At 37.5% G+C, this 27437-nt stretch overlaps 1 protein-coding gene across 1 annotated transcript in view; it reads left to right on the forward strand.

Moving 5' to 3' along the window:
- The window catches only part of LOC139735877 (5'-3' exoribonuclease 1-like), an 85217-nt gene that overhangs the window by 15512 nt on the left and 42268 nt on the right, over positions 1-27437 (forward strand). The window contains exons 6-19 of the mRNA XM_071646628.1: positions 1503-1670; positions 5688-5853; positions 8073-8140; positions 9655-9783; positions 10216-10300; positions 11159-11237; positions 15849-15938; positions 18165-18321; positions 19488-19607; positions 22656-22825; positions 23513-23639; positions 24098-24190; positions 26235-26338; positions 26620-26727. Coding sequence (XP_071502729.1) covers positions 1503-1670; positions 5688-5853; positions 8073-8140; positions 9655-9783; positions 10216-10300; positions 11159-11237; positions 15849-15938; positions 18165-18321; positions 19488-19607; positions 22656-22825; positions 23513-23639; positions 24098-24190; positions 26235-26338; positions 26620-26727 — 1664 coding nt within the window. The remainder of the gene's footprint in view (positions 1-1502; positions 1671-5687; positions 5854-8072; positions 8141-9654; positions 9784-10215; positions 10301-11158; positions 11238-15848; positions 15939-18164; positions 18322-19487; positions 19608-22655; positions 22826-23512; positions 23640-24097; positions 24191-26234; positions 26339-26619; positions 26728-27437) is intronic.

Consider the following 27437-nt stretch of genomic DNA (forward strand, 5'->3'; position numbering starts at 1 on the left):
TGTTTGATGGTTTGTGTGTGCTCTATAGGCTACATGTACATTTCTTAATAGATTTTGTTCAAATTTGGTATGAAGGTCTACCATGATATTAGCTACATCGTACAAGTGGAAAGATCTTGGATATGTCTATACTTAATGTAATGCTCTTATGGATCCACTTCTTTTTTTTTACAGGGACAAATATCACATTTTGATTTTTGTCTTGCTTCCTCTCTGGCAATCACCTTTTTTTTTCCAGTTGATTCCATTCAGATTTGTAAGGAGTACCATACATGTACTTTACCTAATTTTATTCTGATGCTACCCCAGTGTTCCATCTTTTACGGGTCAAATGTTGCCTATTGGTTGCTGTCTTGCTTGTACTTGACAGTCACATTTTAGGCTGACTTCTTCTAGATTATATATAGTGTACATCATAGTTTACTCTTCCACAGTTTTTGATGCTCCTCCTGATGTTCCTTATACATTGTTCATAGTCAAATTTCACATTTTAAGCTCCAGTCACACAGTCGCTCAAACAATCTTGTACATCCAACGTTGCATCCCAAAGTTCATTTAAAAATTATGCTTTTTATGATGCAACGCCAGACTCAGAGCATTGTTTGAGCAACTGTGTGACTGGGACATTAGCGGCTATCTTGTAGCCACTCTGCATGCAGGTGACATATTTTCAGATAGTACTTTTGAATTTTGTATACAGATGCATTATACTCTAGTCTGTATACATAAATATTGTTTTATGAAGCTGTGCCTAGTCTTCACAATATTCACCTTTATGTTTGAAGAAGGGGAGGGGATCTTTGTCCCTCACTCAAACATGAAGATGAAGCAAAAGCTGCTGCTTGTGCCAGGGGATACAATTGCATTGAGCAACAATGGACATTTCTAGTTTTTACTGGTCATGTCGGACCAGTAACTTTGGCAATTCCTGAAAGGTTACTGGCTGACAGTGACTTTACTTGGTCTGGGACCATCGGACCTGTGCCAGTGTGCAGCGTTGTTATAGTGCTAATTTAAACAATTTTGATATTATAGTATGTTCTCACAGAAAAGGAGCAATGTTACCTGTGCTAAACATTTACACAAATGTAGTTTGTACTTCATCATTTATTTCAGTGGCACCTGAACCAACAGTCCTAATATGTGTTTACATGTATGTGAGTTTCTTCGTTGTGGGATATGTGTAAAAAAGGATATGTTTATCTGATGGTTTATAGCACTCCCCCTGCTTACATCTTTATTTCTTCCTTCATTGAGTATTGAGTATAGGTTGACATTACAAGAAACCTCTTGGTGCTTGTAAGACCGATGCCCAGAGAATGTAATCCTAGTCATTTGACAAGGGAGAATAACTATTGGCCTTCACAATTACTCATATTAGATATAGAGTTCACTTGATGCTTTCCATGCAATACACGCTGGACTATTTTAGCATTTAATTTCTTCTGAATGCAGGTTTCCTTTTCTTGTTCTCACTCTCGCCCATGCTTTTGCATGCAAAGATAATGCTAGGTCTGATTTCCCATGAACCTCACTTCTCATTGCTACGTGAAGAGGTCAAGTTTGGCAAGAACACAAAACGACCAACCACAGTAGAGGAGACCACCTTTCATCTTCTCCATCTCTCCCTGTTCAGGGAATATCTCGGCATTGAGTTTGCCGTGCTCAAAGTGAGTCTGTCAGCAATGTATTCATTTTTATTGTTTTATTATCAATGTTCAAAATTTTGTTAGACATTTGTTACTATTTGTTTACAATTATTTTTTTTAGCAAGTACAGTAGACCTCGCCTAAGTCGACATCGCATAAGTCGACAACTCGCTTAAGTCGACACAATAAAAAAGTCCCGATTTTTGCCTTTGTTATTCCTTGAAAATTTCCTCGTCTTAGTCGACATTTATAAGTCGACAACTCGCGTAAGTCGACCTGATTTTTCAGTGCCAACTGAGCTGAAATACGTGTTAATTCCCTCGTCTAAGTCGACATAATTTTTCGCTCAAAATCTTATCGCCATTCTCTGAAAAAGAATTGTTTTCCCGCTCCGATTCGCTGCGTTTCTACTCGGTAATTCGCTAGTGTACGGCGCGATAGCGTTCGCTCCATGCGTCCATTGTCTTGTATGCCAGAATATAGAAAGGACTGTACACTCATTTACACTGGAGCATTACATGTAGTACCCAAGACAGTTCACTTTACCCCTTTTCTCCCTCTCGTTTTTCTCAAAACGCACAAATTTTGTACACTTATACGTCCCAGTAGGTATTCATTATCCGAACATGAAATAGGTGTTTTTGTAAATTCGAATATTCTATATAACGTTGATTATTCCGAAGCGGTATTAAAACCAGGGCCCTTTCTAAAAAGATTTATTACAATGCAACTAATAATGCAACTCAAAAAATAAAATGCAGGTGTATCAAATCACACGCAACTTTTGCATTTAAACGCAAGTGCGTTGCTGAAACTTAGACTTGCGTTTGTATGAAACTAGAAAATAATTGTTACGAACCTGAAACTCAATTGCGTTTAAACGCAACTCTAAAAATCAAATGCAAGTCCATCAAATCACACGCAACGATGTATTTAAACGCAAGAGTGTTGCAGAGAAGACTTGCGGTTTTTGTACGAAACTAGAAACTGCGTTTAAATAAATCTCTATACATCTACGGAAGTGCGTTATTGTTGAAAAGACTTGCATTACTTTTTTCATTTCGTAAGCAAAATTAGAAATTAAACGCAACTCTGAAAATCAAATGCAAGTCCATCAAATCACATGGCACGCTGAAAAGACTTGCGTTTGATAATCACACAAAACTAGAAAATTGTAGGAAACTTAAACTCAACTGCGTTTAAACGTAACACTAAAAATCAAATGCAAGTCCATCAAATCGAACGGAGCGCTGAAAGACTTGCGTTTGATAATCATACGAAACTAGAATTGTAGGGAACTTTTTTTTAAAACTCAACTGCGTTTAAACGCAACTCTAAAAATCAAATGCAAGTCCATCATATCACACGTAACGCTGTATTTAAACGCAAGTGCGTTGCAGAGAAGACTTGCGGTTTTTGTACGAAACTACTACAGAAACTGTGTTTAAACGCATCTCTAAACATCTACGGAAGTATGTTATTGTTTAAAAGACTTGCATTATTTTTTATTTCGTAAACAAAATTACAAATTAAATGCAACTCTAAAAATCAAATGGAAATCCATCAAATCACACGGAACGCTGAAAGACTTGCGTTTGATAATCACACGATACTAGAAAATTGTAGGGAACTTTTTTTAACTCAATTGCATTTAAACGCAACTCTAAATATCAAATACAAGTCCATCAAATCACACGGAACGCTGAAAAGACTTGCGTTTGATAACACAAAACTAGAAAATTGTATGAAATTTAAACTCAATTGCGTTTAAACGCAACTCTAAAAATCAAATGCAAGTCCGTCAAATCACAAGCAACGCTGTTTCTAAAACGCAAGAGCGTTGTAGAAAAGACTTGCGGTTCTTGTCCGAAACTAGAAACTGCGTTTAAACGCATAAAAATGTACGGAAGTGCGTTATTGTAGAAAAGGCTCGCATTATTTTTTATTTCGTAACGGAACTTTCGCCGTGACCGAACTTAGTCTGCACTTGCAGGTGAAAGACATCGCAACATTGACACGTTTCAAACTACCGAAACGCATGCTGCTTCACAAAATGTCAATGAAAAAAATGATAACGAATTATTGTTAAAGTTCGCTATGCCGAAGTTTTAAATCTCAGTCCAAAGTTAAATTAGTCCGACAATGGTAAGAGGTTTGTTTTTACGAAGGTTATAGTACATGTACTAGTCCGAAAGATGTCGTTTTCGGATGAACAAACTTTTCTTCTTCTTTTTATTTCAGACAGGCCCGTGCCGTACAGAGCGGTAATGTTGTGAATCGGAGCGCCAGAACAATTCATTTTCAGAGTATGGCAATACAAATTTAAGCAGAACAAATATGGCGACTTAGGGAAGGAAAATCACACATATTTCAACTCAGGCGGCACTGAAAAATAATCTCGACAGAATCATGCGAAATCACACACATATCTTCCCAGCAACGCACTTGAATTTAAATCGCAAAGTTTAATGCAATTTTGGGGAATTTGCCTTTGATATTTCAAATCAAGTTTAAAACGTTAAGTGTCTAGAAACGGGCCTAGGTTTCCGATCCCGCTCTCTCAAAATCCCTCTAGAGATTTGGGAATTGTGCGTTGTCGTTACTAACCCGCGCAAGATATATGCATGAACTAAAACATTATTGTTGCTCATGTCAGTAGGCATGTTTTGGCGGCAAAAGGAGTAAGATATGGGTAGCGATCCGCATCGTGATCCAAATCTTACTCTGTACAGGGGAAATTAATTTTCATTTATAAGTCGACAAAATGTCGACTTACGCGTAAGTCGACATTCGCGTAAGTCGACGTGTTTTGCTCAGTCCCGATTATGTCGACTTACGCGAGGTTGACTGTAGGAGGAATTGTCTTGAATGGCGGTACTACATTTTAAGCATCTGATTTGCAGTTAACATGCAAATACTGTGTGTATGTCATGCAAATTCAAAAGCATTTCATGCACAAATAGTAAATTGTACACAAATCATGACAAGTGAAAATGTTTAATTTACACGTGACAGTCTGACCTCTGTTATTCAGCCATACTTTTTTTTTTCAGATCTCTATGTAATCCAGACATTAGCTTCCACTAGATTATCCTTCTTTGCATTTTGCATGTGTTTTCAGATGATAGAAAAAAGTCTTACTACAACCAAACAAAAATCAAGCTGCTGAAAATACCAAATGATTAGATCTATTTGGACATAAATGTTGATGACAATGATACAATGTACATTTATACTGCCCACAATGCTGTCGCAAGGTGGAAAGGTATGCCGCTCATGTAATTGTTTGATTAGGAAGATATGTGAGAGATAAAAGACAGATTTGAAACAGAAGACAGGTGCATTATTCATTTTATGTCCACATCATATGATTTGTGTAAATTGCAGATACCACCAACTGGTCATGGTAATAGTTTATTGATTGTCTCATTTATACATACCCCAACACAACCTGCCAGAAAGATTTGTGATAGAGCATTTCTCGCTTATCCAGCCATATCATATACATGTATCAGAAAGGCTGCTGGTCCCCTCAGGGCTGGATAAATGGGATTAGACTGAAGCGTACATATTCTGTTTGCACGTAGTGTAAGTTGGGGAATTTTCTCCAAACATATGGGATTAAACAAATGGAGTAAACCACTTAGTGACATTTTGAGGAGAATTAGTCCATTCAAAGCTTGTATTCATTTCTACAGTTTTGATTAATCCTCATGCTGCCCTCCCTCTCCAGATGGCAACTCTTCATCAATTTGTGATGTCACAGTAGTAGTACAATATAAAGAAAACACAAATGGAATTTCAAAAATCATGATTTTGTATGAAAAGTGACCAATCCCATGCCCTGTTACTGAAACATGTTAAGGCAGGTATGCCTCTGTTAGGAGCTAGTTCAAGTGCTCTTTGGATATGGTGTATTGTTGAAATGTGAATTTTGTTACAATTTTGAAATGGAGAACATAAGTGGGGAAAATTGTATGTACACATAAACCATTTAGAGCACTGACTGTATTTTTTCCTCTTCTTTTTCTCTCACAGGACAAGATCAAATGGTATGATCTTGAGAACATCATTGATGACTGGATTCTGCTAGGTTTTCTGGTTGGTAATGACTTCGTGCCTCATCTACCAGACATGCATATATCTCACAATGCCTTACCTCTCCTGTACACAACATATGCTGAAGTTTTGCCCACTCTAGATGGTGAGTTGTTTTAGAATAGATGTTTCCTTTATCTTCGTTTTAGTCCACCTGAGCCAAAGGCTGAAGTGAGCTGTCGCGATCATTCATCATCTGCTGTCCGTCATTCATTGTTTGTCGTGCCTGAGCTCAAATTTTCAGGAATCTTTATGAATCTCCTTCTCTAGAACCAGAAGGGACAAGCTGAGTTAGTGCTCTGAATAAGTAGATTTGTAACTGTAGTTTTAGTTTCAAGTTTGCTCATGGCAGATCGGGGGTTAGGGCACAATTTTCACATTTTCATGTTTTTCTTAAAAACTCATGATTTTTGCCAAACTTTGCAGGGATTAATCACAAGGATGATAAAATAAGTATCTGCGCAAATGGGTACCGTTCCCCACTTATGGGCCCCAAGGGACAAAATGGGGGGGGGGGGGGGGGGGGGGCAAAGCCCAAATAAAAAAAAAAACTTTATGAATCTTTTTCGCTATAACAAGAAGAGATAACCCGAGTTAGTGCTATGAGTAAGGAAAATGGTATACTGCAGTTTCAAGTTTGTTCTTTGCAGATGGGGGGAGGGGGAGGGAGGGTTCAATTTGGGGTCCAATTTTCATCTTCTTCAAAACTTATGGTCATATTTTCACCAAATTGACAGGTGTTATGACTAGAGTGTAGAAGATGGGGGGGGGGGGGGGAGGAGAGACAAAGCCCCCAAATTAAGGAATTTTAACAAATCGTCTTCTTTAGAACCAGAAATGATAAGTTACTATTAAAGTAAAGTCAGTGATGTGAGCAGTAAGTAGATTGGTGATTGCAGATTAGTTCATGGCAGTTCCGGGGATGGGCCCTGTGGAGAATTATCGTATTTTCATCTTTTTCTTGAAAACACATGGCTGAAAACTCTTGGCTGTGGAGAGCCCAGTTATCTCAAAATTTTACCGAGGGTAGAGGATGAAATAATATACAAAGCTGTATGGCTCAATTTACAAAAGTTTCTTTCCTTTATTTCACATGAATTTATGCTAATTTAATATGAGAAATTTTAGCTTTGGTTATACCTCATTGAAAAAAACTTTAGGAATAACATTTTTTTTATACAAGTGTCATAACTTTCTTATCAATTCCTCAAAGAAACTAATAGGTTGAGATATTTTATTTCTTATGTATTTTATAGCTTTTGAATTTTCATATTTTCTTTCTTTGAATTTTTCAACCCTTTTTAGTGTATGTGCAAGAGGATGTGTGTGTGGTATTTGTCTTTACTATTTGAGAAATTTATGAAAGTATTTTCATAATTTGGAAAAGTTTCTGACTTTGTCCATAAATGTATACACAGTCATATGTAGAAAAAGCAAAATTTAAATGAAGTGTTCGGTGAACATAATCTGACACCTGTACTTTGGGTCTAATTAGCATAAATTCAGTATCAAAATGTGTAGGAATGATCACAGAAAAAGTTGTGGAATTCCATTTTAAAATATTATCTGAAGGCCTTCGGAAGCACTGACAAATATTTGACGGAGGGCATAATAGCCCTTCCCCCATGCAGCACTTGTGTAAGTGGTGTGATGATTTTTGTGACATTGAAAAAATTAAACAAACAAACGTGTGGTAGGATTCTATTCCAATCAAGGCTTTCATAAGTTCTATGAATAACAAACCTCATTTGTATTTCTTAATGTGTTTGCATGTTAATGTATTTGTGTGTGCTTGTTTTTCTGAAGTTTTACATAAGGTACAAACCCAATGATACAAGCTCTATGTAAGATTTTGGTCCAGAATCAGAGCTCAAAAGCAGAGACTTACTGTAGATCAGGCCATAGCTGTTTTCATCTCTGAAACAACGTTGTGTCTAGATGCAGAAATATTACACCAAGTTATACCATGCAGAGAAACCTATTTATATGAAAACTAAATGTTGTGTGATGTAGTTTTTAAGGGTGACCACATTGGCCCCTGACAGAGACCCAAAGAAAAAAAAAAGAAATCATTTTCATTTTCATTTTCAAATCTAAGTTGGCAGGAATAATCCCCAGAATTGGAGGACTTGAGACTTGTTCAAATGATCCTGAGAGGTAGAAGCATGGAAATCACAAGTAAAACAAGAAAGATTGATATGATTACGTTCACTCTGATACATTTATTTCAAATACTTTATTTGCATTTCCAACCCTTAAAATGTTACACATTTGTTTTGCCCTGTATTTTTATGCTTATGCATGAAATTTATCATACACTTTCAGGCTACATCAATGAGGCTGGATTCCTGAACTTACCAAGATTTGAAAAGTTCATAAGGAAACTTTCGAAGGTAGTACTTCCCCACGTGTGACTACGCATGATTCTTGAGGTGTTCGAGTGTCATCTACATTCTTTGATCTCTATAAAACGTGCTACAACCACATGCATATTCTATAATACTATGTTGTCTGTTTACTTTTTTTTTTGGTAATTAAAACACACAGGAAAAAAAAATAACACAGTGTGTTTGTCATCCTCTGAAATTCATATGTCACATTATCTTCAGGTGTATGAAATAATTTTATCACCTTCTGTTTTTGTTTTTCCTTATGTGGTACAGTGTTATAGGGACTTGGAGATAATTCCCTTATACAAGATTCATCTGAATATATTTAGTCTGTGTACAAATTTTTCCAGATTAATTTCCAGAGCAACTTACCAACAACTCATAGACACAGTAGAATGTAGATTGTTTGTGTGTTGAATGAGGCAGTATTTGCAATGTATTTCAGAAAGTAGTATATTACCATTTATATACATCATTTGATGAATCTTCAGTTCTGATTGGTTGAAATTGCAGGCATAAATTCAACAATTGCCTGCATTGCACACAGTTTAAATAGCATCCAAACTGCCCGTATAACACCCAAACAGACCTTATAGCACCCAAACTGCCCTCTTTTTGTGATGTAGGTGGTATGTATGCAGACATGTGTGTATATGTATGTGTCTACATTAACTGCAAACACTTGGCTTTTTAAGTGTACATTGTGAGTGTACAGCTGTGAACCTTGTGTGTTCAGTGCATGCAATGGTAAATCCAAAATGCAAACAGCCTGACCATTATGCAGACAAGAACTCTCTTCTCAATCTGTAATACAGTGTTCTAGGTTCAAGTTCATAGTGTGTGAATTTTATCGCAGCAGTATGTAACCTGTAGGAACCACTGAAATTGTTGATTTTCAACATAACATATGCAATCAATAAGTACAATTTCATTTAGTTTCATTCAGTGTTTGGAACAGAGACTCTATGCTATGACCCTTAGAGCAAGTTCCTTAGGTCATAGCATGGAGTTGAGATCCCATGGGGCAATAATATCAACAATACCCCAAAAAGCGGTCCTGATCTGTATACTGCTGCTTACCTTAAAGGTAGGCCAACTGTTTACTATTGGGAGCAGTGATTTAAAAAAAATGTTCCAGTTATCACATTTGATGCACATATGTAGGTCAGTTGTATCACAAAACATCCCACCATATAAAAGTTTTACAATAAAGCCTAAAATATATGGGGATCTCACTATTTTTCTCACTAAACCATAACTGCAAACAGTTTATTCTAGGAACAGTTTTATTATAACTATTGTTCACATTTTGTATATTGAACAATATGTAACATTGATTATACTGATTAATATTTTACATTGGGTGTTTCTATCCCTAACTCACATTTTAGATCTATTTAGAAGCACTTAAGCTGGGTTTATGTTTCATCTGAAAATGGTAAATAATGCCTTTAAAGAAATCATATCCAGTTTTTTTGTTCTCTCTCTCTCTATCTCTGTCCCTCTTCATCTTACAGTTTGACTATGATAACTTTGACAGTCAGTCCATTGACCTTAGTTTTTTGGAAGGAAAGCAGAGTGGAGAGGCCTGGAAGAGTAAGAGAGTGGAGATGAAGAAAGCCATCAGGGAAAGTCTGCAAAAAGAAGTAAGAAATATCAGAATTTCTTTACAAATTGCCTTGTATATCCACGGAACAAAATGTTCAACCTTTTTGTTTTCAAAAGTGTTTTGAGTTAAAAAAAAATCAAGAGCTGTGATGTATGTATGGTTTTCATTTATAAATAGATGTTCCATATGGAAATGTTTCTTTTTTGTTGTGCATATTCAACAATCATGTAATGAGATGATGTTTACCAGGTGCTCTTTTCATACACTATAATACAAGAAACAAATGGCTCATGTATTGTGCCTATGGGATACAGATATGAGTTTTAAGAAATTACAGAAGTGGCTATTGATTCAACAACCTCAAACTAATAATTAGACCTTTTGAGAACATGTTGTAGTCATCTCTACCCATAGGGGGAAAAAAAATTATTCAATTTAAAATTGTTCTTTCTCCTTTCCAACAATCAAGACTCCTGGCTTCATGGGCATGGACTGGATAGAGAATGAGAACATAGATGAAAACTCAGAGGAAGATGAAGATGAGGACGAAGAGTGTAAGTGCTTGGAAATTAAGAACTAAATTTTTTCCTTTATCTCCCAATGTTGTGCAAAAGCAGTGCAAACAGTAACATACATAGATTTATATATGTTTGCCTGAATATTATTCCAGCATTCAAGTGGAAAAAGGTTCAGAGTATTGCCAGCTTATTACTAAGATTGATTGTCAGAATAAAATGCTAAATATCAATGTTGAATAAATTATGAGACATGTATATGGAGTGTTTGGCAATTCAGTTGACTTAAACTGAAGTGATAATGAGTAAAGGAGCGTATTCACACTTGATAGTTCTTGTGTGAATGTTAACAGATGAAAAAGTATGTGGCCAGATTATTATGTGAAAACTCATGTTACTAGTAGTTACAATTGAAAAACATCCAAATTTTCTTTTAATCCCCAACACCACAAACCCTTCGTGCTATACTGCACACAAATTTGTAAAACTTCACTTGACATTTGACTTCAGAATGTGGTTTATTTCAACTTCTGTGTAGTATTTTCTAGATTCATTCAAACAACTGCTGTTTTCATGTGAGGAAGAGACAATGTCTAACGTGAGGAAAAGTTTGTGTTTATTTTCTGCATCACTTTTAAGAAGTAATATTTTTTAATTGGTTTTGTGGTGCTACAGTCACCATGTTACAGTGGATATCTTGCTTTGTGTATTCCACAAGTTTTCTCTGCATGTTTGTTTCTCTAAGTTCTTATTCCAAAAAGATTCAGTTGGATGTAAATGATCATTGAAAGAGAAGATAGCTTGATACCTTGAGAGTGACAGTGGACAGTGAAAGGTAATCTTTTGTCACTATGTAAATGCATTAAAACTTGCATGCTTTTCAAATCATTTACACAGTGGATGTTGTGGAACTTGAATTCAGAATGCGGAAGAGGGACTACTATGATACGAAGATGGGCTTCAAAGACATCTCAAAGTAAGCTAATTCTTGAAAATAGTGCTTAAAAAGGGATGTAAGGAAAAAGCATCCTTGGGAACATTCTGCATAAAGTGCCTTAATCCTGTTTGCATAAAAGAAACATTTCCTATTTCATTTTCATCCACTGCTTTGCAAAAAGTCGGGCATACAGGAATGACGCTGCACGCCTTTTATACATGCTTGTCAGACCGAAAATGGCTCAAAAACATGATGCATGTCTATGCAAATGGAGTTTTCTCACCTTATTCAAAAATGGTAATTGGCTGAAATCAATTGATTTAAGCATAATTATGCTTGAAATAGGTTCTATCATAAAGTTTGCAGAAAAAATGACAAAACAAAAGGTTGTAAAACGGGGAATACATAAGAAATTCATAAAACAATGCAATACATGAGAAATTAATTTTGATACCACATTTTTTTTCAAGTACATTGTGAGGAATGCTACAAAGAATGTTATCACCAAAAATTAGGATTCTAGAAGCTCTATTTTCTGATTTAGAGCAAAATGTATGATATTTTGCATATATTAGCATACAGTGTAATTAGTTGATAAAATGAAAATTTCAATTTCTTTTTTTTTATAGTTTGGTAGATAACGCCACAGGTAATGTATGTGCCATTTTCCATGGCGATTGTGCGATCGACGGCCGAGATAACAGGGAGGGGGGGGGGGAATTCAATCCCCCCAGCCACAGAACAGCCAAAAAAAGCCTGGCCTGGTGAATAGGGTTAACCCTAATCAGGCCGGGCTTTTTTGGCTATGCTAAGACCGGCCCATCAGAGATGCAATCGTGACGAAATTTGGCATGTGTGACACCCACGTCATAATCTACAAGATTGTGCTATAATATTTTTTGAAACAATCAATTTTTAATTTTAATTAATTTATTATGCAAATTAAGCTCAAGATCATATTTTAGCCTAATTAAAAGCATTGAGAGCCTACTTTTTGGTCTGTAAATCTGTTTTGGCATATTCAACAATTGTACATCACAAAAACTTCCAAAAGTCATTTCAATTCTTATGTATTTTACTGTTTTCAGAATTTCTTATGTATTTCTTTGTTTTTCAACTTTTGTTTTTCTTTGTCTTTTTATTAGCTCACCTGAGCCGAAGGCTCAAGTGAGCTATTGCGATCGCTCTTCGTCCGGCGTCCGTCGTGCGTCGTCCGTCGTCCGTCGTCCGTCGTGCGTAAACTTTTTACATTTTCATCTTCTTCTTGAGAACCCCATGACCGATTTTCACCAAACTTGGCAGGTAGCATCCCTCGGGGGATAGGATCTCAATTTGTTCAAATGGGCACCATGGCCCACCTGGGGGGCCCCAGGGGGGCCCAAACACACTAAAATTAAGGAATCTTTAAAAATCTTCTTCTCTAGAACCAGAAGTGATAGGGCTTGATTGATACTATGAGTAAGTACATTGATAACTGGAGTTTCAAGTTTGTTCATGGGGGAATCAGGGGTGCCCCCCTTGGGACCCAGTGGAGGGGGGTGGGGAGGGGTCCTAATGGGGCCTAAATTGTACATTTTCATCTTCACTTTGAGATCGCCATGTCTGATTTTCACCAAACTTGGTAGGTAGCATCCCTAGGGGGATAGTATCTCAATTTGTTCAAATGGGCACCATGGCCCATCTGGGGGGTCCCCAGGGGGCCCAAACCCCCTAAAATTAAGGAACCTTTAAAAATCTCTAGAACCAGAAGTGAAAGGGCTTAGATGATACTATGAGTTAGTACATTGATGACTGTAGTTTCAAGTTTGTTCATGGGGTTGGCGGAATCAGGGGTGCCCCCACCCCCACCCCCACCCCCCTTGGGACCCAGGAGAGGGATGGGGAGAAGTCCTACAGTTGTAATGGAGCCTGAATTGTACATGTTTATCTTCTTGAAAACCTCATGATGAATTTTGACCAAACTTAGCAGGTAGCATCCCTATGGGGATAGAATCTCAATTCCTTCAAATGGGCACCATGTCCCTCATGAGGGGCCCCTAGGGGTCCCACCCCCCCTCCCCACATTAAGGAATATTTAAAATCTTCTGCTCTAGAACCAGAAATGATAAAGCAAAGTTAATACCATAAGTTTGTACATTGATGACTTTACTTCCAAGTTTGTTCATTGCAAATCCAGGGCTGCCTGCCTCCCCCCCCGAAGTTGAGGGGGGATCCATATGCAGACCTAAGTTTCCAATGTTCTCAGGTAAGAGTGTGCAAGAATGCATGGAAGGTGAAATTGCGATACTCAGGTGAGCGCGTGACCAGCGGGTCTCTTGTTGGAAATTGTCACTGACCATTTTTCTACCATAATTAGCATAAAATTAATCAATGAAAGTGATGAATTGTAAAAATAATCAGGTTTTTATGACTTTCATGACAGAGCACTGTTTTCCATAGGAAATGTACACTAAATCACAAAATTGTGCCCATTTTGGGGCGACATGCCATTACAAAAATGGGCGTGGCTTCGTAAAAATATGCATGGACGTTGCAAATTTGGTCTCAAAAGTTGCGCGAGACTTGAACAAAGAAAGTCAAGCCTCGCGACGAGGTCTTCTCGCGTTACAGAATTATAGCGCGAAACGTCGAGGGGGGGCGGATTCTGCCCCCCCTTCGGCCCCTTTAGGGTTAAGCTATATATTGACCACTGTATGGCCGAAATCCACAAGGGGCCTCACACACTTATTGAGGTACATGTATTTATAATATGCATAAACCACAGTTGAACTAGTTCAATAGTTGCGTGATGACACCTTTTATCTAAATCATTATGATCCAAAACAGAGACTGTACAATTACAGCACTGTAGGTTTATCAACCACATGGCAGATAGCTATTCTCTTTTTACTGTGTCTGATATTTTCTTGGGCAATCTTCAAATTGTTTGATTGGAAACTTAGATTTTGATTTGAAAGGTTTTCAAAGTAGGAACATTCAGGGGTCATCAAGATCAATTTGTCAAAAGACACCAGCATAACATGTTTCATCAGACATTTTTGCAATATGTTGTTTTTGCGAATCGACACCGAGGCTACTGTAAATGCACTATTACCCTAGCACGTGGCAACATTTTTGCGTGTTGTTAATTTTGCTGTCCAGATCTGTGATTTTGAAATTCATGAAAATTTAACCGAAAAATAACAGCTTATACAGTATCAAGTTTGTTGTGCTGTCAAGGCTATGGCTAATTCAAAGGCTTTGATAGATTCTTCTTTTTAAAAAAAAATAAAGTACAAGTGTACGTTTACACCAATACAATATAGTTCTATTTGGAGGGTCAAGATGCATGAACAGGGCCAAAGGAGCTCACTGCAGACTGAGATGAAAGCCCACTGAGTCTAGGGCTGATCTTAGTATAATTCACATTTGGGACAAACGTGTCAATTCTACCTCAATTTACTGAATGATTAGTGTTTGTCTTTACATTTTTTTTTTTTTTTTGGGGGGGGGGGGCATTTCATACAGTTTATATACCCTGTACTACTTTCTAATCATGCAGAACATATATGTATAGATGTATAGGTCGACATGTTAAAGACACACACTTACAAGACTGATTGCAATATGTACTACTGTCCCCCCATATATTTAGCTGAATAATTCTGCGATTGCCCACTGCCACTAGGACCAAATAGGTCCATATGATTTCCTTGGAATGCTGTAACTCACATCTTCACTTGCCATTGCCGATGCTCTTACAATTACTGTGTACTTTTAAAAGTCAACCACTGGTCAGTGGTTGAGATCAATGAACTTTATCAAAATGGAAATGAGGGGCCATGTTCATGTGGCAGGTAAAGTCAATGATTGCGTGAGAAAGGAAAGATACATGAATACCAGTCTACTGGATGTTGCAGTCTATTAGTATTAAAGAGATGGTGCAGTTTCGGTTGAGATGGGGCTTCAGGTTTCCAACTTTTTTTATGATGATTTTTAGAGATTATGAGAAAACCCTTATGAAGTGTGAAAGAGCATAAAATTCTAATAGAAATTCAAAGTTTATTGGATGAAAATTGGTGCTGAGATATCCAAAACAAAGCGATCCTAATTAAGGTGAGTAGGATCGCTGTGTATGACTTTATTTTGTGCTATCTCAGTCATTTCAAAACTGATTTTCATCTAATAGAATTGAGTTCCTCTTAAAATTATATGCTCTTTAACATTTCATAAAATGATTTCTAATTATCTCACAAAAAGTTAAAAGCTGTATCCTCACCTCAACCAATACTATACCATCCCTTGAATCATGCCAAGACTGAGCAATAGTATTTACAGTGAAAGAAAAAACTATTCTAGTGCATAGTAGTTTACTACAAACTGTATTGACATTAAGTGATTTAAAGATGAAAGTGAAACAGGGGCATAATGTTTAAGATTAATATTTGTGATGTTTTCATTCATGTGAGAAGAAACATGATGTTTGGGAAATATATTATTATTGGTTTAATGACTGCACCTTGAAGTTACCATCTCACACCAGGTAAATGCATGTATTGAAAGCAGCAACATGCATAGGAGCCTTTATATCTTTTTTTAGTTTATAGTGATAAGTTATTTGTAAAATTGCATTGTTAAGTCTACTAAAGTTATTTCTTCTTTTCTTTGCAGAGATCAGCGAGCAAAGATAGTGTGTGACTACATTCATGCAATGCAGTGGATACTACACTACTACTACAATGGAATCCAGTCATGGAGTTGGTAAGCTATGAAGGAATGAGGTGATATGTTTCCTTGGAAAAGGTATGGGGGGGGGGGGGGGGTGGAGAATGCCAGAAGTGGGGGGTATGCTTTACAAACTGAGTACAGCAGGACCCTCACATGTCGTGAGCAGAGTGCTAGCTAGCCTAGTATCAGTGCTGGGCTGTTGTGAATTTGTGACTGCAGAAACTATAGTGAAAGAAGCCTAGCACTGCACTGCATTCTTCCAGTATGACATGATTTGGATGTCGCAGGCTGACCTACTATTATTGCAATTAGAAAATTTGGTGTTACAGTGGGTTATTTAATTTACAATGTAAGTACTAAACGTGTGTCATTCCCCTGATCTGTCATTCCCAGCATCCCTCGTATGACATAGTGAATCTTTGCACTGTGTCTTTTTTCTCTTGTTAGGGTACAAATTTTGCTGAAAAAACTTTACATATCAATGAGTAACTTTGATTTTTTTAAAACTCCAGGTCACAATTCTCTTGTCCGTGGAAACCGTTGAAATATTTTTTTAACACTGTCAATTTCAGTGAGTTTTTTGGAAGTGATTTGACAGTCATGCAGGTCAGGTGTGCTTGTGAGAGGTGTTGCACATTTAAAAAGTATTGGCCAATGGTGGAATCATCATGTTATTGTGGTGTGCTGTGCTTGACTGCCAAATATGGAGAGAACTACCATGTTGAAAAATCTCTTGCTCCAGAGTAGAAGGATTCATATTGCAATCGCAACTGCTTTGTTTTGCAAAATTTTGGAGGCTGTACTGCGAACTGATATGATAATAGCTAATAGGAACCATTATTTATTATCTCTATAGGACATTTTAGTAGCGAATTAAAAACGCATATTCCTGTACTCTTGATTTTCATTGAGCAAAATGAGAGACTATTCAATGAAACGCATAAGCCAATGTATTAATTCCCCGTTGGCTACTGTTGTGAGAAGCTGTGTAATAATACATTGTACTTTGTCAAATCTGTTGCCTGAGCGCTTGCTGAGGGCACAAACACTTTCCACTATACCAAGTGTGTGAACATTTGTTAAATTCTTGTTAAATTCACAAACATGCAAACATCTTGCTAAGTGATGCAAGTGCAAGTCACTCTTTTTTCAGTGCAGAGTACACTTTAAAGTGTAGTGTTAGTATGGTACTTTCTTACAATTTATTCCTTCTCCAGATACTGATTATAGATAATGATGATTACATTGGATGGCTTTATATTGTGGAATACCGGATAATACTGCACTTGTTAGGGCCAATATTCCCTGGTATCCCATTCATTACCATCCAATATAATATAGTTATTGCATGATTTTAGGCAGTGTAGTACCTCCTACTTCAGCCCACTTCCATGAAACAGGCCACAAACAGATTTGAAATGAAGAAGCTACCAGATGCAGGCATGAAATGCAGACTTGAAATCTACAAGCTGCTCTCCATAGTTAGAAAAAGTTTGGTTCACACCGAGTTGTCGTTTTAAGTAGTGGATAGCTATTATTTCTGTAATAGCATTGCCCCAAGGGCCTCTAACTTTAAGTTTGGGGTTAGCTGGTTGAACGTAAAGTAAGTGTGATGCCCTTGCTGCTAGAAATTTCATGGTTAACATGCATGCATATTGATGATAACTGCACCCCCTCCCATGTCATAGTTAGTGAGCCCACATGAGTGCAGGTTTGACCCCTGTGTATGTTGAATAACTTCCATTAAGTAGTGGTCATTCCACAGTGGTGCTGTACTTTGGATTTTCACTAGGAAATCAGTAACATGACATGTAAAAAGCTTCTGACATTGCATGTATCCCATGATGTGATCGTGGTAGGTCACATTTCTCTTATCCAACTATTAATATTATATCCAATACTTCCCGTAAACATCTGCAGTGACCTTTCTTCTGTACTAATATTTCTCTAAGTCTTCAATGTCATCATTCCAACTTCTCATTTGCCTCATCAGTTCTGTGTCCGCTTTATTTGTTCCCTTAGCACCTCTTTGTCTCTCATTGTAGTAGCCTGTGAAAATTATGTTGTGTTTTTTGTTTTTGTTTCATTGATTATGTCAAAACATCTTTTGTGATATATCTTTAATACATCCTTACGACCTTTAATACTGTGCAGATTTCATCTTTAGTGTATCATTATAGTGTCCAACGTCTTAATAAGGGATCATTAGAAATATGACATATCATTTTTTACCATCTCTGTATTTGCATGTTTTGGCAGGTATTACCCCCATCATTATGCACCGTACATGTCAGATCTGAAGGACTTCAGTGACATGGAGTTGGCTTTTGACAGAGGTCAACCATTCCTTCCCTTTCAACAGCTTCTTGCTGTTCTGCCTCCAGCCAGTAAAGACCATCTGCCTGAAGCATACTGGGTAGGCAAAAAGATGTGGAAAGCAACCTTATACAACTGAAATCCAGAGTGAACATACCAAGCATTCAAAGATTAAACCCAATATGGAATAAGTTTTAGCAAAGGCTTGATATTTGATTTAATTACAGATATGCAAATACAAAGATTTTTTGCAGTATTTTTTTTTACTGCAGGTTTTTTGGAAAATACTGTTTTCCCATATTATATTACTACACTTGTCTATTGCAGGAAAGGAAGAAAGGTGAGAAGACTCTATTATCCACTGAAAGTGTGAATTTTCAGCACCCAGAATACTGCAGTGCTTTTTACAATGCTGGCAACAACTGCAAATATCACATGATACTGAATTATTTTATTGTTCTGAAATGTTAAAGATTTTAAGGCTTATTTTTTAGGTTGTGTAACCCATGTTGTGGGTTGGTGTGTTACATTTAATGCGCTTTTTTTTGGGGGGGGGGGGAGGAGGGAGGTAAATTGATGACATAATTGAGAGATACATGCACGATTTCTGATAGTGCCAAATATGATGGTAACAAGACAGATATAAATTATCTTATTAAGGAGTTAGCAAGGAGTCTATGAAGTCATTACGTAATCAAAGCTTTATATGCAAGTACATTAAATAAGTTTCTGAATTGGACTGAGATAGGTATTTGCAGCAAAAGTGAACTTAGCTGTAAGTCTTTTGCATAATTTCCCAGGAGACTTGAAAACAATACTGAGCAAATAAGACGTGATGACACTTGTGTGTTTTAATAACATGCCTGTGATATACAATAGAGGCATGGTAGAGTCAAGGGAAACTTTTTTATTGTTTATTGCTATGGTGCAGACCTGTAAATATTCATCTTTTGAAATTGAAGTGAACATTTCATTCAAATTTAGTTAGAATACCTTTTAATAGGAAAATATCCAAGTTACAGAAAATATGAATAGGGACTGTGGCCCTATGCATAGTGTAAGTACCAAATTGATAACATGCACTGTAACATTTTTGTCTCATTAGATACATACTCTCTTCATAACCAATCAGGGGCTATGGAACAGTTTTAAGGAGGGGGGGCTCTCTGGGGTCAAGGGTTAATGGAGCTGTTGTGTACACTGTAAACCATTGGATAAAACCTCTATGAAAATGATATTTCTTTGTTTATCACCATTATTCCACAGCCATTGATGTTGAGTGACACTTCACCTATCATTGAGTACTACCCACTGAAGTTTGAACAGGATCTCAATGGCAAGTTGATGGCTTGGGAAGCTGTGGTTCTCATCCCCTTCATAGATGAGGTAATGAAATCTTCACCCTATACAAAAGAATCAGTGTGAAATACGAGTGAGTTCTAGATTTACATCAGTCAAAGATAATAATACGAATGACAGCCAGTTTTTATATAGCGCATTTCACACTGGTTAGGTACAGCATCTCAATGCAGAGATGAAGTAGATTGTGCCTTTCCATCTATCATTAAAATACCTTACCTGACAAGTTGTGGAAAATTTCACAGGAAATATGTTACATCAGCTTTTAGGTAGCACAGTCTATTCTATTAGTGTATTGTGAAATTATTATGCTTTTAGGGTTTAATCACCAAGCTTCAATTTCTGATCTGAATGGCCCACAATCCAGACTGGGCTAGTGTAAAACAAAATCTGAAGCAGACTAAAAGGAAGTCAGAGAAGTGTAAGAAACGGTATGAAATCAGGTTTTATGTTTTTTATCATACCTGCACTAGGCTTTTGTGTTTGATCATAGGTACTTACTTAAAATACTCTGATATCAAGCATATTTCTATGTACACTCTTTGTTTCTGTAGCACATGGTCATTAGTCAAACATATGTACATCAAATAGGGGCTGTATTGTATTTTATTGTTCTTTTCTCCCAATTGGGCCCAGGTGAGGACACATGCACCATTACCAGAGTGTGAATAAAGGATCTATTCTGCATGGCACAAAAAGAAAAGATACTAAAATACCTGGTATCTAGCAGAACTTTGGAGTTGATACTTTGGAGTTTGAGTTTCACTCATGTGAGCCTATGGCTCCCTGTCCACTTTTTACCCACTGTTTGCTGTGTGTAAACTTTTTACATTATTGTCTTTTTATTATCTATGGTCCAGTTTTAACCCATACTTTGTTGGGACCTTTTTTTGAGGGATGGAGAAACAAAGTTCAAATGACTCAATGTAGGCCATCGGGGTCCAAGGCGGGGTCCAAAAGTCCTAAAAACTGAACATTTCTGTGGTTTTCTATTCCAGATACATAAATATTACAATCAAGTCATAAGAGGTAGAAAAAAAAAAAATGACAGTTGTGTGGTGACCAAATAGGTCACCTAAAAGGATGAGAAGTTTAGATAGGGTTCTAAGGATTGAAATACACATTTTCATCTTTTCATTTAAACTGCCTGATGAAATGTTGTTTTTATTCGTAGCAGGGAACCTTTGGGATGTGTAAAAAAAAGAATGCTGTTAGGATCTCAGGGAAATTTTCTGCTGTCCTTTTTAGAGAAGGACTAGACAGTACTAGTATTGTTGTTTTTATACCCCCGCCAAACGAAGTTTGAAGGGGGTATATAGGAATCAGCGGGCGGTCGGGCGGTCGGTCGGGCGGTCGGGCGGTCGGGCGGTCGGTCGGGCGGTCGGTCGGGCGGTCGGTCGGGCGGTCGGGCGGTCGGGCGGTCGGGCGGTCGGGCGGGCGGTCGGGCGGTCGGTCCGTTGCAAATCTTGCGTCGCGAACTACTTCCTCAGTTTTCAACCGATTCCCATAAAACTTGGCACAGATGTGTGCCTTGGGTTGGAGATGTGCAAGACGTATTTTTTGACAGTACCCAAAAGTACGTTGCCATGGTAACGGCATATTATGGGCAAAAATGGGTACAAATCTTGCGTCGCGAACTCCTCCCACAGTTTTTGATCAATTTTTATGAAATTAGGTACAGATGTTCATCTGAATATGTTAATGTGCAAGACACATATTTCCGCAGTGGCAAAAAGTGTGTTGCCATGGTAACGGCATGTTATTGGTAAAATATAGGGCAAAATGCTTCATAGCAAAACTGCTTCATCAGTGTTCTTCCAATTCTCATGGAATTCATATTGAATGTTTGTCTTAGGATATAGGTCAGCATGATACATTTCTTGACAGTGACAAAAAGTATGTTGCCATGGTAACAGCTCACATATTATGAGCCAAAATGATGGAAAATTTTGTGTTGCAAACTACTTCCTCAGTTTTTGCCCAATTTCCATGAAACTTGGTACAGATGTGTGCCTTTGGTTGTAGATGTGGAAGACGCATTTTTCGACAGTACCCGAAAGTACGTTGCCATGGTAACGGCATATTAATGGCGGAAGATCAAGGAAAGATCTTGTGGATTGAACTACTTCCTCAGTTTTTGACAAAAGCTTATGAAATGTGGCACACACAATAGTCTTGGTGGGAAGATGTGCAAGACATATTTTTCGGACGTGTCGGAAGCTACGTTGCCATGGTAACGGCATTTAAATGGCAGAAGATCAAGGAAAGATCATTCCTTGGGTAAGACTGTCGTCACGGGGCGGGGGTATTAATCACCTTAAGTGATATTTCTAGTTTAACTAATGCTTTTAGAAGGCTGTACTAAGGATAAAGGCATGATATTAAAAGTAAAATCTTACATTTCTGTAGTGAAATGCAGTGTCTGAAACAGTTTATTTGCCTTCTTATTGCACAGTTTTTGTGTTCAAACAAAAGCGTGTGTACATAAAAGTCTTTCAGAATAGTGATGTCATTGTCAATCTGGGCTTATTGATGTTTTCAAATTCATTACACGTGATGTCACATTGAAACAATCACTACAGAGATACTGTTTGTGCTGGGACAAGGTACCCCCTTGCTGAAGCAGCTACATTGGCTACCAGTCGCACAGCCCATTGCTTTCAAGATCTTCTTAACAATTGTGTACAAGTGTCTTCAAGGGAAAGCTCTTACTTATCTCAGATCTCTAATCATCCAATACTATTCTGCTCGACCTGGACTATGTTCAAGTGCACATAGCACCTTACTCCATGTACCCAAAACCAACAGTAGAGCGGGGAACAATGCTTTTGTGATGGCTGCACTGCGATTGTGGAACGATCTACCTCGGTTTGTCCGCATTTCCACATCCCTGGATGTCTTCAAGAAGAATCTTAAGACTTTTTAAAAATGCTAATCTGTGACTGAATTTTGTTGTGAAGTGCTGTGAAACTAGTCATTGACTGTGTAAGGGCACTATATAAATGATCCAATTGTATTGTATTGTATTGTAAGGTAGTCATGTAATTAAATTTCAGTCTTCTTTGTTGTCCACAGGAGCGATTGCTATCAGCAATGGAGAAACATGAGCACAAGCTGACAAAAGAGGAAAGAGAACGAAACATACATGGACCCCATCATTTGTACACCACAGACAAGAATGACCCCTACAAATACACTTCTCCCCTTCAAGGAAAGTTTCCTGATATCACCAACTGCATTGCCAGGTGTAGTATTGTGACATGATTTCCCAATGTAACACATTTGTTGGGGTATGTCTATCAATTTTCTTACCTAGTTATCATCATCATCACCTTCATTACATTTCTTCATAATTAAACCTCTGGCAAATATCATCTTAGTGCATGAAATTAAACAAAAGTTTGTTCTTCTGCTCCTACTGTTAACCCATTGCGGCTGGTAAGCTTACATTAGCTATACAGAAAGGTTAATCTGTTACTTTATTTTTTTGTTCTAATATTCACCTCTTTGAGACAGGGTGGTAGACATTGTAAATGGGACTGCATCAAATAAGAAATTGCCGTGTACAAATCATTTTCTTCTGTGATTTCTGGCTTTGTGCTGATTAGTACTGTTTTGGTACCTGTAAACAGTAGAGCTGTCAAGATGGTTCAAATAACTCCACTTTTCACCTAAAATTTTAAATATTTTTATGAACCATCATACCAGATATGTTTACCCAGATTCAGTTTAAGCTGTGGGTTTTCCTATGACCGTCATGTCCATGAAATATAACCTAGTACCTGGATTATTGTATGACAGACCAAGTTTTACCTGACTGTGATATTGCTGGGTTACCATACACTGACAATTTACATTATTTACACTGGCAATTTACATTGTTTGTGCTACCTGTATGCACAGTGATTGTTCTTTGTGTTGTCTGATGGTAGATGCGACCTAGTGAGGAAAGATGCTTTCCATCTGGATATTTCTTGTCTAAAGAAAGGACTTCTGTCAGATGTCAGGTTAGGAGTATACTTTCCAGGCTTCCCCACCCTGTACCACCTTAACTTTGAGGTAAGCTGATATTATTTGAAACAGATTGTACTATTGATCTTCACTTCTATTTATTTATCACTTTATTTTTCAACTTTGTGGCTAATTGCCCCTCACATTTCAGACTTTGTAACCCATATATTTTCATAGTTTTGTGACATTTTTTTTTAGGTCTAGTTAAATGTGTCTCAAATGCCTGTTGGCTTCCCTTATGAATCTGACCAATTACTTCAATGTAACATTTTTTTTTTTTTTTTTTTTTTTTTTGGGGGGGGGGGGGGGGGGGGGGGTCTTAACCTGTTGCATTTTTTATGAAGAAATTTCTTCAGCCAGTTATTGAAATTAAAATAATGTATAGAAGTACTGTCTTGTGTATTATTCATGTGGCAGGTATATAACTGAATTATGATTCCTGATAATTTTCATTGAAATTAGCCTTTGATTTATTTATTGATTTTTTTTTTTTCTAAATCTAACAGTCTGAGATTCGGAATGCTGAAGTGAAAGTATTTCAGCAGCTGAGCAGAGGAGACAATGCTATTCTGACCATTGAGGCAGCGGACCCAGCAGCGGTGAGAACTTGAGATACAATGAAAGAGATTCGCAAAGGAGTTTGACAGAGTTTTACCCATTTTGGCACACTGATCATTGATTAATGTGCCACCATTGTGCCACTGAGCAACTGTGGCAGTTCTGATGAACAGACATCAAATACAAAGGATGTTAATAATGAAGTATGTAACAATGGGACTTGATGTTCAATGTCAGAATTCTGAAGTATGGTTGAGATATATATATATTTCTCTAAACTTCTAATTGTGAACTTTTTTGCCTTGATTCCAGGTCATTGAAAATGTAAAAAGTTTTCATAGGAGAGTTAATTGAACAGGTATGATCACTTGTGAGTTGCATACTTTGAGGTACACAGGGAATTTTGAGCTGTGCAATGTTTACAGATAGACTTGTAGGCCCGAATTCACAAAGGTGGTACAATCTTTTTCCATCAAAGATTGTACCACCTTTGTGAATTTGGGCCATAGTATCAGCCGCTACAAAGGCATGTATGTACAGTCAGTATAAACTAACTCTATTTCCAAGCATTTCATGTGCGCTGGTTGTGACTGAGTACATGCAGGGGCGAGCAATATGATGATCTATGTTGTGCATGATTGCATCAAGTGATTTATCACTACTGAAAGTCAACTCAATAAAAGATTAGATAGATGTTGTCCTTGTTTGGAGGTTTGTTTTTTTGTAGGAGTTTTGAGATGAAAAAATATTCTCACATGTTTATGAGTGGTTTATCTGTCATACAGCAAAAACAAAGTCCTTGCTTGGCAGTACCCTTAAAATGCAGAAACTCTGGTTTGATACCGTTCTTATTTGATTAGTAAATCGAAGGGAGTAAGCAACTCTCACCTCTAACTCTTGACTCCCTTGTTTAAGAGAGTAAGCAACTCTCACTTCCAACTCTTGACTCCCATACCTTCCTGGCTGACAAGGCGATGTTACTGTCAAGTCCTGTACTTTGTTCTGCAGTGCATCAGTTTTCCAAGCTGGCATTGCATTGCATTGTTAAACTTTATAAAATGGGTTCAAGAATGTAGCCAATTGGAAGCGCTGAAATGAGTCACGTGTGCGTGCATTAATTTCTTCAGGTATGCACTAAGAAGAGTCTCTCTTCCACCTCCCTGGCCTGACGTACGTCACAATGTTTACACTAGCAGTGCGCACTCAATCAGTTGTTACAAGTGTGTCACGCGCTACTATACGCGCTGTCAATCCTGTAAACAACTTCTAGTTCGGGCCGCGGGCTGCCACAACAGCCGGCGGCCTTTCTTGTGCATAACAGTACGTGGCGTACGTATACTCTTATACGTACGTACAGTACTTATGTGCGGGATTTCCGAGTGCGACATGCGTAAATGTTATGGGACGAACATCTTCGGACATCTTGACTTTTGAGCGAGTGCTACATGTAGCTGACTGGTATTGACCCACAAAGGTACGTGAATAATGCTGTTAGTTTTCGACCCATTTTATAAAACAAATGATGCACAGGATTATTTCGTGGCGTTAGTGAAGGTGCGGCTCACTCTCGAGTATTGACAACGGTTGCAAACATGCACTCGGCTGCGCCTCGTGCATGTCGCACCATTGTCAATACTCTCGAGCGCGCCGCACCTTCACTAACACACTCTATCCTGTGCATCATTTGTATATTATGCAGTCGTAGTTATATACACTGTGAAATGTCTGCTCTCTCCCTTTGACTTGGAAGTAAATGCAAATCAAATTGAAACAAGTGTGCTCTTTTGAAGGATTGACGTTTGGGAGAAAACGACACAGTTCATACCCAAGTGAGATGGTAACTTTTCGTGCTTATTCTTGATATATTAACTGATCCATTTTCAGAGCAAAATCTGATGGTAAATGTCATATATTGATTGAGCAGTGTACATTTGAGAGGTAAGTGGAATAAATGACAAAGTAAGTTTAATGACAAGTATTTGTGAGGTATGAAACTGATGAAGTTCTTACACTTGTAAGTGAAGATATATCAAGCTGCTTTTAACCTAGACATATTTTCTTTTTAAAATTGTTTGTCTTTAACAGGATGTTGAGAGAGTAGCCAAAAAATTGCTGGGCTCAACGGTCTATGCGGAGTGGCCTCATCTCAAGGAGGTGAAAGTCATAGGTGTTGCTGATGGTCAACAAAGGTCTGTTTCTGTATTAATAGCATAGTGAGATTATAGTTTAATCATTACATGGCTTAGTATACTGTAAGCATATTCTATCACATATTTCTTTTTGGTGCCGATCACTAAAATGACATGTGACTGTACATTGATACCATACATTATGTATATGATTAGATTTACGCAAAATCATGATAAAGTCAGGGAATGTTGTCTTATTTTCAGAGTTCTACAGTTTTTCATATTTTTGAGTTTCCCCCATTTTTTAACATTGATTTAAAAACATGCTTCTGTGTATTTAGGTATGAACTGACAGAAGACCCAAGAGGACAAGGCATGATGCATGCCATCAAACTTGAGGGAGCTGAGGCAACAAAGTGGAAGAAAGATGCCCAGACAATTGGAGAAGAGTAAGTGCAGGAGTTCTTTTCTTGCACAGAGCAATACATATCAAATTCAAAGTGATTTAATTTGTGTAATTGATAACTCATTCATTAAAGAATATAAAGAAAATATGTGGCCTTCTTTATTCAAATTTTCACGAGCTAAAAAGGAAATATTACCAAACTCATATTCAGCTATATCCTACCAAACAAAGTTTAAAGGGGTAGATAGGAATTGGCATGTGGTGGCAGGTCTGTTGGAATTATTGTGGATTAAACTAAAATGTACTTCTCCTGTTTATAAGTTTTCAAGTAATACAAAAAGAATTTGGCACACATCTGGAGCTCAATATAAAATTGTGCACAATTTGAGTAGCAGAAAGTACATTGCCACAGTAACAACACATGATTGCCCCTCCCATCAGATGAAAGGCTTTCAGATGAAATACTTCTCAAGAAAATTTGCACATATGAAAAATTCTACATAATGTTATGCAAGACACATATTTCAAAAGTACTGGAGATTGCATTATTATAAGAGAGCATTACCAGTATGACCACAAATCAAGAAAAAGCCTTACAGATTAAAATTAGTGTCACCACTCCAAAGAGATTTAGAAGACATTTGGCAGACATGGTGTGATATAAATTTTTGCAATACAAACTTTTCAAGAGTTGTGGGATGTTGCCATGGTAATGGTACATAATGACCCCCTAAATCAGGAAAAGCAGGTACA

The sequence above is a fragment of the Diadema antillarum genome, unplaced genomic scaffold (assembly GCF_040938485.1).
Source record: "Diadema antillarum isolate AM-2024a unplaced genomic scaffold, OU_Dant_1.0 seq00000604_RagTag, whole genome shotgun sequence".
NCBI lineage: Eukaryota > Metazoa > Echinodermata > Echinoidea > Diadematoida > Diadematidae > Diadema > Diadema antillarum.